Genomic DNA, 14,225 nt, shown 5'->3' on the forward strand with positions numbered 1-14,225 from the left:
AACTGCGCATTCTATTTATTGACAAAAAAAAACATCACAAGAGTTGACCATGTGACAAGTGTACACATCTTACCTGTGGTGAGTTCAGGTGTATCCCCGCCGGTCCATGCAGGTGTGTTCTTAGGTGTTAATTCTGGTGCTTTTTGGTGAGTCTCTGGAGTGTTCAGCAGTTGTTTAAGGTGCGTTCAGGTGAGACGTGTGCTGTTGAATCTTGCAGGTTTAGGCGTGGCTCTGGTGAGATCAGCTACGTCCTTGCGAGGTTCAAATGGGTTCGATATGTGTACATGTGCATCCATCTCAGGTGTGTCTCTGGTGCATTCAGGTGACTCCCTGGTGCGGTCAATTGTTTCTTTGGTGCGTTAAAAGTGTGATTTTGGTGCATTCAGTGGCGTTCGGGTACATCCCATGTGCATTTAATGGAGTCTGCTGTTGTCTTGTCTTCTTCTGGCGACGAGCTTCCTCTTCATTTTACATTCCAGGCTCGGGTCGGTCCGCCTTGTCTGGTCCCTCGGGCTTTGTGACAGTCAATAAGGTCGTTTGCATTCTCCAGCCGGCTGCAACCTGCTTGAGGCGCCGCTCGATTAGGGACCTCGCGCGCGCCTCTCAAGGACCCCCCGCAAGAAAAAAGAACCCCCGCAAGCTTCTAAGCAGGCGTGCGAGTAACAACATGCAACATGATGGAAAGATCGGTTGTGTGGACCCAGATGGGCAGAAAGACAAGAATGTGTGTGCGTGTGTGCGTAGTCTTACCAATGCGTGTAAGGACAAGAATGTGTTTTGTTTTGAAATAGCTGTTTTTAAACTCGGGGTGTCGAAATGAGTGCGTCCAGCCTCTACTGGGCGAATTCCAGTCGCAGTAATAAATGTAATAATAATGCATATATTTGTGGAGACTGCGGTCAAGTTGTGTTTTACAATTTTAAAAGTGTTACTTCATGTTAAAGATTAGATAGCTCTTAAAAATGCACTGAGCTGTCACCAACGTCTTACGAATACAATGATGCCATCTAGTGGCAGAAAAATGACCTCACACACACGAATCAATTTCACACTCGTTTTTTTACAGTGCAGCACATCTTTTAAACTCAATTCTATGAATTTTTATGAAATACTGTATCAATCACTAAAAGATGCAGCAATATTTATATTAGTTTAACATTTTTATTCCACTTTTATGTTAACAACAGAATAAAAACTAGAAAATAATATTTTATTGTACATTTTATTGTAACAGATATAAAATTTGCAATTAATCAGGAGTTAACTATTGAAGTCATGCGATTAATTATTAACTCATTCACTGCCATTGACGGCTATTGAGGTCAAAAATTCATTTGAACTATTTTTATTAGATTAAAAAATGTTCCACTTTTGTTAACAAGAGTATGAAAACCTATATTTTTTTAATTGTACATTTAGAACAGATATAACATTCATGATTAATCGTGAGTTACTATTGAAGTCCTGCGATTAATTACAGTAAAAAATTTCATTGCCTGAGGTGATTTAAAAAAAAAAGATTATTAAAATTAGGAGCGTCAGGCGATTCAATTGGTTAATCGCAATTAATTGCATGACTGTACGAGTTAACTCACAATTAATCACAAATGTTATATATGTTCTAAATGTACAATTAAAAAATTCAAGGTTTTCATACTCCATAAAAGTGGGGAAAAAATGTTAAACTAATAAAAATAGTTCAAATGAATTTTTTACATATACAAGCGTCAATGGCAGTGAATGGGTTAAAAATTAAAATTAAAATATTGTATTAAAAAACAAACGACAAAAGTCAACGTGTTGAAATTACGTTTTATTCCATCTTCATTGAGCTACACTATTACATCATCATCATCTTCATCATCATCCTGCTCTGACAGGAAGTGAGGCCTCCATGATGAAAAAAAAGCTCAGGCAGTGTTGTCGTCACCTGAAAAACAACACAACAGGTCAAAGTGTGTATTTGAGCGTGTGCATGCACGTGTGTGCCTACAGTCAGCTTCGGCTTTGACAGGCGCGGGGGGCGGGGCCTGCGCGACGCAAGTGTAGGCCACCTCCACGTAGCGCGTGTTCTCCTTGCAGGGGTACTCTCCAAACACCGTCTCGGTGACGGGAACCTCGCAGGACCGCCGGTTGCCGCAGCTGAAAGTGGGACATGCACACACACACACGCACACGCGTCAGGCAGCGACACTTCCTGTTTCTGCTCCAGTGTGTGCGCGCGTGTCTTCTCACAGGTCCTCCACCACCATCTCCGCCCACGGGAAGGAGCAGACCACGCCCTCGCCGTCGTCGGGGTGACGCTTGCCCTCCCCGCAACGTGTGCCCACGCCCACTTTGTACAAAATGTGGTCTAAGTGGATCTTAAAGCCCGACTCTGCACACACACACACAGCGGGAACATTGACACGCGCAAACAAAAAAACGTGCATGTACTGTAAGTGTACGTACAGCAATAATAATAATATAATAATAAATAAAGACAAGAATGTGTGTATTCTCTTACCACATGACATCACTGCCGTGTCATTGTGACACGTGTAAACCACCACACCCTCTGTAACAAACATCATCGTTATCATCATCATCTTCTTCATCATTTCTGTGTTTTGATGAAACTTACCAGTTGTGTGAAAGAGGAAGTAAAGTGCACAAACCACTGGGGGATAAAAAATAAACATAAATCATGTTTGTCATCTGTCGCGTTTGACATTTTCTTGGCATGTTTATTTGTAGTAATGTGCATTTGCAGGCATTCAAAGATGGCCACAAACCATCGTAAGGGCAGTCAAATCCATTCCAAGACTCGATAGTTCAAAGTGAAAAACACAATAAAAGCCTACTTTTAAACCACCGACAGCAAATGATTGCTCATGTAAATGCATTTAAAAATAGCGGTGATGTCATCGATGTGAAATGAAGTTTAAGCGTGGCGGTCTACTCACGGGGCAAGGCGAGCATCCTCAACATGATGGCGGCGTCTTTCACGCAGGCATCCAGTGAAGGCGCCACCGTTAGCATTGCGGCTATTTAAACGTCCGCCGCCTACAAGCACGCGCATGTCCCAAGCACGCAGGCTAGCCGCCGCGGGCTAGCCGGCTACGTGGGCCTCCTCGAACAGATGTGACGAGCGTGTCGAAAACTGTACCACAACTCCATAAATTCACATTTTTCTCCAACTCCAGCTGCTTTCAACGCTTTATGGGACAGATGTGACCGTGATGACAGCTGCAGCTACTAACCAACAGCAATTGAAGCTTTGTTAGCGTAGATACTGGTAGCATAAAATGTGTTAGCATGTATGAAATATAATTAAAAGTTGTAGCATCCAGCAATTAAGCATGGAGGTTGTTAGCGTCAAAATTGTTAGCATCCAAACTTTTGTATGGCGACTGTTAGCGTCAAACTTTTAGCAACTAATCTTTAGCGTGACGTTTTTAAGCATCAAAACAGTTAGCATCAATAAAAAAAAATTGTCAAGTGAAGTCAGGTCAACTTTTATTCATAAAACTTTTGTGTGGCGGTTATTGGCATCAAACTGTTCACAATAAAACTTTAACATGGATAAAGTTAGCGTAAATAAATATAAATGTATTTATAATCGTGTAAATTATGTTTTGCTATTTGTATCTACGGGGGTTGCTCTTGTCAAGTGACGTCTGATTGAAGCCGGGTCGTGATGTCAGGATCCTTTTGCCTTCGCAACTCGGATCTCCATGTTCAAAGGGGCGTTCTGTGCACATTTTGTGGTATGAAGTCGGAGAAGTCTAATTCCACCTTCCTCGAATGCAACCTAAAACTTTAGCATAGAGAATTGTTAGCTAGCATCATTAAAAGAAGAGCAATGAAGAAAACATCAAAACTAATGGCATCCAAATGTTACCGACGCTGAGCTGACAAGTCGTGATGCTAACTGTTTTATGTTCACATTGGGGTTACTGTAAATAACATGACTTTTTTTTTCCATCAATGCTTGCTTTTATATTGTTTTAGTTAATCTAATTGTGATTTATTATTTTCTTTACATATATTTACTTTTGCGTTCTTTAGTATATTAACAGTACGTAGTCCATATCATTGTTCTTTTAGGTGCCAGACAATAACTTTTTTTAGTCATTTGATTTGATTTTAAATTTTTTGTCAGTTTTTTTTTATTTATTTACTTGAATATGTGTGTGTTTTTTTAAACACTTGTGATGTGCCTTTCTACGGAAGCATATTGCATTCACTTGTTTTTCTGACTAATTAAACAAAAACAAAAAATATATAAAACGGGAAAATTACTCAGAAGAACAGAAAAAAATATTCAGAAAAACAGGGGAAAAAATATTTTTTAAATACAGAAAAATACTCAGTAAAACAGAAAAAAATATTCAGAAAAACAGAAAAATAAATAAATACTAAAACAAAACAAAAACAAAGCTCCCCCCAAAAATTAGTCAGAAAACAGGAGTTGTTTTGTTTTTTGTGTGAATGCAATACGCTTCCGTACCTTTCAATTTTACAATGGCATTACAATTAGGTTAAAAACAAAATATCCAAAAATTCCGGTAGAAAAAATGGCTCTCATACTTGGCACTTGTACAGCTACTAACTAAGATATTGTACTACATTTATGCACCGTTACATTTCACAGTGAGGTGACTGACTTCTATAGAAAGCCGCGACGACGACAACCTATGACGTCGAAGCTCTCGCTGATGGTCAGCGCCGACCCACAATGCACCACGCCGTTGGTTGAAAGTTTACTTCTCTTTCGTCTTCTCAAGAAAGATTCTTGACTCGTCCTTGCGTGACCACGATTGGTAATATGAAACGGTAGTGTGACGTCACGTCACAATAACGCTACATTAGAAGTAGTAGTAATCATCGCACCATTAGCGTAAAAGCTGGGTACGTGTTATAGAAAGGGGGGCGCCATTTTAAAAGTACGATCCTTAAGGTTCATGAATATGATGAATGGTGTGTTCACGGACACTTCGTGAAAGGTACTCGCCTAACCTTGTTACGCATAGTGCCTCAAACCGTCTGACCCATGAACTGACTTTAATCTCAATGAAATGTGTGAAAAAAAAATATGCATGATATCGAATGAACTGTATGTTGCAAAATAATATACCCCGGCGATGCGGTTTATGTATTTTTCTTTGCGTGGTGGTGGTAGTCCATGTTTACTCGAGACTCTCAGCAAACGACCCACCCACACTTAAGTTGTCGGAAATGACGCACAGGTGACGTCGACATGAATGCTTTAATGTGAAGCTGTAATATGACTTTTTCCCCCCCTACCAATCAGTGATACAACATCCTAATATATTCAAAAGAGTCAACATTTCTGCTGTGGACACTGAATTTTTTAATTTTTTCAAGACACGTGGTTGAACGTTACTGATCTCGCGATATCGGACAACGTCTCCGTCAAAATTATGAAACCTCGCGATAGTTCAGCGGGTCTCGCTGCCGGCAAACAAAAATGGTGGCTCGCTGATTGCCCATGTGCCTGTGGTGAGCCGAAACAAATTCATTTAAAGGCGGTGTAAATAATTTATCTTTTTTTCCATTGTTTGAGAAGACGGGTGACGCTATAAGCGTCGCGGTGAACAAAAAGACAACATGCAACACGACGACGTGAGTGAACTAATATTAATAGTTAGCATCGCGCTAACGTTAGCTTGAAACGCGTCGCGTTATAACTACAATAAACATGTATTGTTTTTGTATACTTTGACGCCTTTATGGCTTCTGTTTGTAATTACAACGTTGTATGCGATGTTGGCGTAATTTTACAAATGTTTTAGCTAAATGCTATGTCAGCTATGTCCTCGTGTAACCCAATTTATTGTGTTCTCTGTCCGTGCAGATAATTTGGGACATTATAGGCAATAGACAGTTCTGCTCCTACAAAGTCAAGTAAGTTTCAAACACGTTCTAATGAATTTGCTACAAAGTTTGTCAGCGTTAGCACAAAACTTTCAAGCTTCTGGTAGAAAGTAAGATTTCAGGAAAAGCCTACTCGAACAGCTGGAGCGTTTTAAGTGTTTAAAAAAAAAAATATATATATATATTTGTTTTGTTTTTCAGGACCAAAAGTCAAGGTTTCTGTCGCAATGAGTTCAACATCACCGGCCTGTGTAACCGCTCGTCGTGTCCGCTGGCCAACAGTCAGTACGCCACCATCCGGGAGGAGAAAGGTACGGGAAGGAAGCGAGCTGAACGCGCGACTCTGATGATGCGGCAAATGTGCGTGCTAACTCGATATGATGATGTGGCACAGGTCACTGTTTCCTCTACATGAAGGTGATCGAGCGAGCGGCGTTTCCTGCCAAATTGTGGGAGAAGGTGAGCCGGCGCCAATGACACTATTTTAAATAAGTGAAAAGGAGCATTTCAACCCGATGTTTCAACAATGCTGACCGACTGTTCACGTCGACGCAGGTGAAGCTGAGCAAGAACTACGAGCGCGCTCTGGAGCAAATCGACGAGAACCTCATCTACTGGCCTCGCTTCATCCGGCACAAATGCAAGCAGCGCTTCACCAAGATCACGCAGTACTTGATCCGCATGCGCAAGCTCGTCCTCAAGAGGCAGTAAGTACGCCGGGTCACCGACGTCTTCTCAACTTTCTAAACGTGAGGAAAGTGCAGAAAATAGCAAGTATTAAAAGTCTTAGATTTGACGTAAGTGGTTTTTTTAAAATGCTCTAAATGGATAGCTGGCGGCGGATGACCAATCCGATTTAGCCTCGTGGCGTTAGCATCGGCTAGTCATCATGGCCGCATCGTGTCCCATGATCGTTAATTTGAATAAAGTCGTGAATTGGACATAAGTGGCGTCAAATCGGCGTTTGTGGTTGCCCAGGAGGAAGCTGGTTCCCTTGAGTCGCAAAGTCGAGCGTCGGGAGAAGCGCAAAGAGGAAAAAGCTCTGATCGCGGCACAGCTGGACAACGCCATCGAGAAGGAGCTGCTGGAGAGGCTCAAGCAGGGGACGGTACGTAACCGACTCGGCACAACCGCGGCCGACGCGGCGCCACGCCGCGCCATCTTTTAACACCGTCTTCCTTCCTTCCTTCCCAGTATGGCGACATCTACAACTTCCCCGTCGTGGCCTTCGACAAAGCGCTGCAGCAGCAGGACCAGGAGAGCGAGGAAGACAGCGAGGAAGACGAGGAGGAGGTGGAGCAGGATGACGAGGTGAGCGCGGAGAACAGGTCGGGGTGAAAAATGGCCGCCGGTAAGCGGGGTTTGAGAGTTGATGGCGTCACTTCCTGTGCAGGACGTCGGCAAGAGGGAGTTTGTCGCCGGCGACGAGTTGGAAGAAAGCGACCTCAGCGATTTCGAGGTATGGAACATCATCAAAAAGTCTTTTTCGTACAATTCGTGAATAATTCACATTTTATTGTTTTGCCCACCAAGATGCTAAAAGATGAAGCCAAAGCACTGCTTTTGCTTAAATAATGCTGAACTCATTCTGAGGTTTTACTTGGCATCTAAATGGTGCCTAAGCACTATTTCTGTCCAAAAAAAAGCATTTATTCATTTCAGTGTGGTTCCTTGGCACCGAGATGCTATCAAAGCACTTCAGTCTACGTGAAGCTCCTCAAATCACTCTGGCATAATTCCTTGGTATCAAGATGGTCGCATCTCATTTCAGGAAATGAACAACTTGAAGACGAGCAGCGACGAGGAAATGTCAACTGAAGATGAGGACACGGAAGCAACCAAGAGGAAAAAGTTGACCGGCAAAGGCAAATCTCCCGCCAACGGCTCGGCGGCGCGCAAGAAGCGAGCGTACGTGGAGATCGAGTACGAGCATGAAACGGAGCAGCCGGCCGCCAAGAGCTTCACCACGTAGGAGCCGTCGGCATCGTGTTCGTCAAACTGAACTGCGATGACGCCACAAGCGCGCCATTGCGGGTCATCACAGCTGCAAGTCATGTGACTGACGACACGTGTTATCGGTAGTCGTCCGGAAGATGCTCACAAGCAGCACAAATCTGTTTTTCTAAGTTGCTTACTCCAATGTCAGCAAAACGAATATTTTTACCCGAGAGGCCTCGCTGATGTTCAGAATGCGAAATCCTATTGCATGTTTAAATTCTGTTATCTCCAATAAAAAAAAGGAAAGGAAAGTTGACTTGATAAGCAAATGTCTGTTTAAACCAAAATGTCACCAGTCAAATTGAGCCACAATAGCATTTTTAAAACATTTTTATTTTCAAACATGTTTGAATCTAACAAAAGAAAAACGGTATACGCTTGTTGTTGGCCGTTTTGTGACAACGTGAAAGAAATGGAAAGTTTCAAAATGTAAGCGACAAATTAATTTTATACATCTTTGCTCATATTTTTTTCAAGACTAAACATGAAGTGGAAGAAAAACAATCCAATGAAATGGATTCAACTTTATTGTCAATTAACTCAATGAAACGTGACGACACCTCATAAGACGGCCGAACATGGAGTCTGTATTTACTTTTATTTACAACAGTGTGAATCCCTGTACTGGTCGCACGTGGAGGGAGGGAACCGCATACTCATGTACAATACAGTATAAATAAAATCAAATAGTCACATTTTGTTTATGTTTGACACGAAGACGGCGCCCCCTACAGGCAGATAATGCTAGTTGTCAGAATGGGCCATTTAAAAGTGAAGAAAAAATAAATTTTAAAAAAACTGATTTATAGGGGATGTAAGTATATGAATTAATCTAAATTTTGACTATTTTGATGGTTATATTAGACAGAATTTAAGTGGCTTTAGACTAGATTAAAACAGTTTAAACAGGATTCAAGTGGATAAAGTATCTACAACAATAAAAAAAAAAATGTTTTTTAATTTCAATCAAGCAAAGAATCCGGCTGAAGGTGGGGCTGCCGTCAACCAATCAGAAGGGAGCAAAAAGTGCAAACGCAAACAAACAAAAAATACTTTAGCGTTAACTCAACAGGACAGGTCAGTGCCCTCGACAAACCCAAGAGCCAACTGTGCTAGTTTAGCATTAGCTATATGAAGGCCCATAAAGGAAGCTAGTGAGAGAAAACGCACCCGGGATGCTACATCAGGAATGAGAGTGAGTGTCAGTGAACGAGAACATTTTTGGTCGCTAGAAAATAAACATTCAATTGAAGGACTTTAAAGAATAACAAACAAACAAAAAAGTGATTCTTAAATTCGTTTAAAAAGTTTGTTTTTATGTTCCTTCAAAAACCTTTGTTACTTCCTTGGACCTTACTTTCCTTTTAAGGAGAAGGTTGCCATTGAAACTAAAAGAAATAAGTGGAATGGAGAACTAATTGGACAAGCCAGGATCACTGAACATTCAGATTCGGGTCTGGTATTGGGAATCATTCCAACTCTTTTTGCGAGGCAGACAAAGAGAAATAAGGTTTAGGACCTTCGTAGTCCACACGTCTGGTGTGGAAATGGGACGAGGTGGACTTGAAAGTTCTTCCAGTCCAGACGAATCACTCTTGGTGGATTCTCTGTACCCTTGTACTGCTCCACTCGAAAAACAGTTAGGTAAAAAATAACCCAAAATGGGAACTGACCTAACTTTTTGGGTTATTCGATTAACCCAAAAAGTTGGGTCAAATAAAATAACCCGCAAACAACCCCCAAAAATTGGGTTGGTTGTGGGTTATTCATTTAAGTTGACCCAACATCCTTGGTTAAATAGCTCAAAGTTGGCTGGGATCATTTTTGACCAAATTCAATCGGATTATTCAATTAACCCAAAAGTTGGGTGAAATTATAACCCACATACAACCCCAAAACACTGGGTCGCCTTGTGGGTTATTTTTATTTGACCCAACCTTTTGAGTTAACCCAAAAAGTTGGGTCCATTCTTGACCCAATTTGGGTTATTTTTAACCCAACTGATTTTAGTGTATTATTCCAGTTCTTTCTGGTCTGGACTGGAGAAGACGTGCAAGAGCTTCCACTGCAGAAGAAATGTTCCTGGTGGACTGTCTGCTATTATTTTGGTTCTTTCTGAACTGGATTGAAGGAGACATGGTTGAGGACCTTACTTAGTCCACATGTCTGGTCTGGAAATAAGACTCTAGGTGGACTTTGGACTTTAAACAAGTGAAAGATCTTCCAGTCCTGAAGAATCGTTCCTTGTGGACTATCTGGACCCTTTAGGTATCGTTCCAGAACCATTCCAATAGTTTTTGGGGAGCTCATCCACATTTGTGGTATAGGAATGAGAGTCTCAGTGGAGTTTTTAGACCCAAAGATGTTTGGATGCTCTCCCAAACGAGATCTAACATTCCTAGTGATGTTTTCGCCATTTGACCCAGTATGTGATTGTTCTGGTACTTTCTGACCCAGAGTGAGGCAACATGTTTGGTCTGGAAATTAGACTCTAGTTGGACTTTGGACTTGAAACGTGTAAGATCTTCCGGCCCATAAGAAATGTTACTTTGACTTTGTGGGCCCTATTATCATTCTAGATTTAAAAAAAAAAAATACCTAGATTGAAGGAGACCCGGTTTTTGGAGCTACCGAATCCGTTGTGTTACAGGAATGAGAGTTGAAGTGGACTTTGAACATAAAAATGTTTGGAAGCTTTTCCAGTCCAAAATAAACCCCGATGATGGACAACAGACTATGTGGACTTGACAAGGTGTCGATGTAAAAGGACAGAAATGACTTCTGGTGTTTTTGAGTAAGTGGGAATGTGACAGGTCCAATTTCACATCCACATGCAGGAACAATTTTCTCTTTTGGGGAATTCTGGGATGAGGCGAGTGAAGCAGACCTGTGTTGAAATGTATTTCCTGCGTGGGGGTATCGTAATGAGAAAATTGGGGATTCAAGTGAGGTCAGAGAGACTCCCGACCAGGAGAGCCGGCAAAGCAAAAAAAAAAAGGAAAAGGAAAAGAAAAAAAGAATCAATCCGTCCGTCCTTGCGTCTGTCCTTTGGTGGGTTAGCAGCTGCATCCGTCTTTGGGGGGCTGGCTGTCGGCGTTGAGCCGCCCCCCCTGCGGCGCAGACGGCTTGTGCTGCACTCCTGACTCGGCGGCGTTCAGGTCCAAGCTGCCGTCCTGGATGTTCTGATAGATCCGCTTGGCCGCTTCCAAGAAGGCCTCCTCCACGTTCTCGCCTCTGCACCACCACCACCACAACAACATCTCAACGTGTACGCGTGTACGTGTGTGTGTGTGTATGTGAGTGAGAGAGAGAGAATGACCGCAAAAGAGCGCGAGTGTGTGCGTGCGTGTGTGTGTGTGCGTGAGAGAACGTGTACTCACGTCTTGGCGCTGGCCTCCAGGAACAGCAAACCTAAACCAGAAGAAGTCAAACATACCAATCAAGCATTTGTAGCCAAGATGACATCACACCACTTCCTGCCTCATCAGCCAATGGCCTCGCGTGCATCTTCACGGACACGCCCTCAAGATGCCCTCACATGTAAATCTAAATAATCGCTTAAAAGGTTTCTCACCGTTCTCATCGGCAAACTGTTTGGCTTCCTCGTACGTGACGTCTCTTTGTGCCTCCAGGTCGCCTTTGTTGCCGATTAGGATGATCACCTGCGCAACATATTTATATAATAGATAAAAGAAAGTTGTTTGTCAAAGAAAAACCCAGTGGTCACAGAAATAAATTGAATCGGACAAAAGAAGTAAAAAAAAAAAAAAAAGTAATGAAAATTAACCAATTACATTTTTAATTGTTCAAGAGAATTATCTTACAAAGCCAACTTGTGAAATAGGCCTGAACAAAAATCATAGGCTTAAAAAAAATAAATAAATAATAATAATAAAATGTCCAAGATGTGTCACAGGTGTCTTCAAACTTTTGCTAACAGTCAGTCGGCCTATTTAAATGGGCTGAAAATTGTCACTGTGCCGTTTGTAATATGGTGCGTAACATACTAAACATGGACCAGAGGAAGCGAGGAGAGTTGTCACAGATTAGAAATAAAATGACAAGACAACCATCTCCAAGCAGCTTGATGTTCCTTTGACCACATTCAGAAAAGAGCTACAAGCTGGAGCAAGTGACAATAAAGTACTAGAAATATCAAACTTGTTTAAGAGGTTATAAGTCATTCGATTTGGCCTTTGGTGGAGGTTTTTCAGTGGTCCCTCACCGTGTTTGGGTTGGTCAGGTTCCTGGCGTCCGTCAACCAGCTACTCAGATGATTGTAAGTGCTTCTCCTGCACACACACATGCCAAACGTCACGTCACATGACCATCACCGGGCGATGTCAAGACAGGGTGCCGCCCCTACCTGGTGATGTCATAGACCATGAGGGCCCCGGCGGCCCCCCTGTAGTAGGACCGGGTGACGGCCCTGAAGCGCTCCTGGCCCGCCGTGTCCCAGATTTGCAGCTTCACCTTCTGGCCGTGGACCTCCATGATCCTGGTGCCGAATTCCACACCGATGGTATGAGGGCAGTCGGCCATGACTGCGCACAATGATGACATCATTATTTGTTAATAAAAGCAAACATTTACAGAGAGCCACGTTGTTTCAATACATCTGTGCTCATTTCTGTTACCTTATCTATGGCATTTTGCATTACGTGCTAGCACTAAGATGGCTGACTCAGACGCAATCATACGATGTGATAGAACAATTTGGGTGTTTAAATAAAAAATGTATTTTGCTTTACGTGTCAGTTTTGCTGTGCATGTCAACTGGAGGTGACAAACAAATATGTTTTAATGACTTTAAATATGCTTGCGGCAATTTCTCCAGCTTCCTCCCGCATAAAAAAAAAAAAACATGCACGCTGGAGACATATTGCAATATTTGTTCTATTTTAGTACATGTTGTTTCTTTGTCCCAACACAAGGTGGAGCCTGAGCACCAAAAAGCAAAACAAAAAAGGGATAAAGCACCAGGTAACCCGTGCAGGTGTGCCAATTACGACAGCGTACAGTTTTCTGACTGTGTTAAAAAAAAAAGAGTCAACTGTGTTGATTATGTTGTTGAACATGTTGAATTGGGATAAAATGTTATTATTGTAAGTACTGGTGTTTTTAGTTTTGAAGTTCACTGATGGAGATAAATAAAAAGATTTCTGTACAGAGATAAGCACGATTTGGACATTGGTTGCTTCCAAGAACACGCATCATACGGTTTTTCCCCACTTCGCCCCTCAATGGCTCAAATATTTTAATTTTTATTGGAAAGACGATATCATGAAAGTTAAGCTTCACACTTCAGTTGCTTTCGGCTGTGTCAGACCCTTTGCAGCAGGCTTTAAGGTAACTGAAGGCAGTAAAATATCCTTTGGTGTGAATGTGTGTGAAAGTTTGCGTTAGTCTATATGTCTGGTACATATTCCTAGTGATAAACAGAGATTTATGTTTAAAAAAAAAAATAGGAGCACATACATTTCTTCTCTGTGAACTGGTGCAATAGACAGGACTTGCCCACACCCATGTCACCTGGGAAAATAATAAAAATAAGTCAACTTGAGGACAAAAAACACACACACACACAAAAGAATCAAGTTGATGCTGGGGAGGGTGTGGTCTTGACGTCTCACTCACCGATGATGATATACTTGAAGATGTAAGAGTAGTTGTAAGGCGCGGCGGTCATCTTTGCTCCTGGGGAGAAAATTGAAGTTTGACAAAATATCGTTGTAAAACTTTGACTATGTTTACGCTTACGTCCCGCATTAATAGGCCATTTTTTAGGTACCAACAAGATCGGCAGCTAACACTCAGCCCGACTGTTGGCTCTCAAGCTCCACTTTTATCTCGCTTCAAACACAAACACACATTTCTACACAACTGAAAAAACTCCTCTCTGAGGACTAATAATCAAAACAAAACAAAACAAAAGCCAAATTTCCTGTGCTTACTTCGCAAAGCGGCTAGCCGGCTAACAGCTGGAGCTCTATGTAGTAATATATGTAGATTAACGTAGACAAAACAAGTAATAAAACATCGAGACTTGTTTAAAATGTTTTCCCTTTACCTTCCTTTCCGGGTAATGTTTTTAAGTGTAAAAGGGTGACAAAGCAGCAGCTGCTCAGACGGATAATTAGCTTCGTTTGTTAGCCGTCACGAAGAAAACCTCCTCCTCCTCTTCCGCAATACTTCCGCTGCGCCCATTAAAACACGTAAATCATCGCGAGATTTCCTCACACGACCGCGTGACTGCTTCACTTGCTGAAACGACTCGGCAGGAGAAACGTATTTTCTAGCTACTTTGTTGGCTCTGTAGTTGACAAACATGTGGTTACACTGAGTCA

General features: G+C 42.0%; 3 protein-coding genes and 1 non-coding gene across 6 annotated transcripts; 2 read left to right on the forward strand and 2 right to left on the reverse strand.

The window, feature by feature from the left end:
* Nucleotides 1–1,800: 1,800 nt before the first annotated feature.
* LOC147173278 (L-rhamnose-binding lectin CSL3-like) lies at nt 1,801–5,136 on the reverse strand. 3 transcript variants are annotated; one of them, XM_086075381.1, is made up of 7 exons: nt 4,678–5,136; nt 2,946–3,799; nt 2,624–2,659; nt 2,507–2,557; nt 2,236–2,377; nt 1,994–2,142; nt 1,801–1,930 (listed from the first exon to the last, which is right to left on the reverse strand). In XM_086075381.1, the coding sequence occupies exons 2-7, from the start codon at nt 3,019–3,021 to the stop codon at nt 1,911–1,913; spliced, it is 474 nt and encodes a 157-aa protein (XP_085931507.1). In that variant the 5' UTR covers nt 3,022–3,799; nt 4,678–5,136; the 3' UTR covers nt 1,801–1,910. The 3 variants fall into 3 exon arrangements, with proteins under 3 accessions (XP_085931507.1, XP_085931506.1, XP_085931505.1); XM_086075380.1 differs by having other exon boundaries at nt 4,650–5,136; XM_086075379.1 differs by having other exon boundaries at nt 2,946–5,136.
* LOC147173279 (small nucleolar RNA U13) lies at nt 4,934–5,034 on the forward strand. The gene has a single exon (XR_015095259.1). It is a non-coding gene; the product is annotated as a small nucleolar RNA U13 (small nucleolar RNA).
* Nucleotides 5,137–5,434: 298 nt separating the features above from the next.
* On the forward strand, nt 5,435–8,665 carry mak16 (MAK16 homolog (S. cerevisiae)). Its single transcript, XM_086075354.1, has 9 exons — nt 5,435–5,628; nt 5,861–5,910; nt 6,082–6,191; nt 6,275–6,339; nt 6,436–6,587; nt 6,859–6,988; nt 7,075–7,191; nt 7,274–7,339; nt 7,652–8,665. The coding sequence occupies exons 1-9, from the start codon at nt 5,614–5,616 to the stop codon at nt 7,850–7,852; spliced, it is 906 nt and encodes a 301-aa protein (XP_085931480.1). The 5' UTR covers nt 5,435–5,613; the 3' UTR covers nt 7,853–8,665.
* Nucleotides 8,191–14,083, reverse strand: LOC147173281 (ras-related protein Rab-14-like). The gene is made up of 8 exons (XM_086075373.1): nt 13,949–14,083; nt 13,516–13,575; nt 13,357–13,410; nt 12,245–12,422; nt 12,104–12,170; nt 11,453–11,540; nt 11,259–11,289; nt 8,191–11,112 (listed from the first exon to the last, which is right to left on the reverse strand). Exons 2-8 carry the CDS (start codon nt 13,565–13,567, stop codon nt 10,935–10,937), a joined length of 648 nt encoding a protein of 215 aa, XP_085931499.1. The 5' UTR covers nt 13,568–13,575; nt 13,949–14,083; the 3' UTR covers nt 8,191–10,934.
* Nucleotides 14,084–14,225: the final 142 nt, after the last annotated feature.

The sequence above is a fragment of the Leptonotus elevatus genome, chromosome 5, assembly GCF_054856555.1.
Source record: "Leptonotus elevatus isolate MCC_2025b chromosome 5, RoL_Lele_1.0, whole genome shotgun sequence".
Lineage (NCBI taxonomy): Eukaryota > Metazoa > Chordata > Actinopteri > Syngnathiformes > Syngnathidae > Leptonotus > Leptonotus elevatus.

What these genes read in the sequence shown, in the direction of transcription:
- LOC147173281 (XM_086075373.1), bottom strand. Translation starts at nt 13,567, where the DNA reads ATGACCGCCGCGCCTTACAACTACTCTTACATCTTCAAGTATATCATC. An exon ending in CCAGTTCACAGAGAAGAAAT is followed by an intron (nt 12,423 to 13,356) that starts GTATGTGCTCCT and finishes CATTGTGCGCAG; the next exon opens with TCATGGCCGACTGCCCTCAT. An exon ending in CTGGAGGCCAGCGCCAAGAC is followed by an intron (nt 11,113 to 11,258) that starts GTGAGTACACGT and finishes GTGGTGGTGCAG; the next exon opens with AGGCGAGAACGTGGAGGAGG.
- mak16 (XM_086075354.1), top strand. An exon ending in CACCATCCGGGAGGAGAAAG is followed by an intron (nt 6,192 to 6,274) that starts GTACGGGAAGGA and finishes GATGTGGCACAG; the next exon opens with GTCACTGTTTCCTCTACATG. An exon ending in AAGCTCGTCCTCAAGAGGCA is followed by an intron (nt 6,588 to 6,858) that starts GTAAGTACGCCG and finishes GTGGTTGCCCAG; the next exon opens with GAGGAAGCTGGTTCCCTTGA.
- LOC147173278 (XM_086075381.1), bottom strand. Translation starts at nt 3,021, where the DNA reads ATGCTAACGGTGGCGCCTTCACTGGATGCCTGCGTGAAAGACGCCGCC. An exon ending in GAGGATGCTCGCCTTGCCCC is followed by an intron (nt 2,660 to 2,945) that starts GTGAGTAGACCG and finishes TTTATCCCCCAG; the next exon opens with TGGTTTGTGCACTTTACTTC. An exon ending in GAGATGGTGGTGGAGGACCT is followed by an intron (nt 2,143 to 2,235) that starts GTGAGAAGACAC and finishes TCCCACTTTCAG; the next exon opens with CTGCGGCAACCGGCGGTCCT.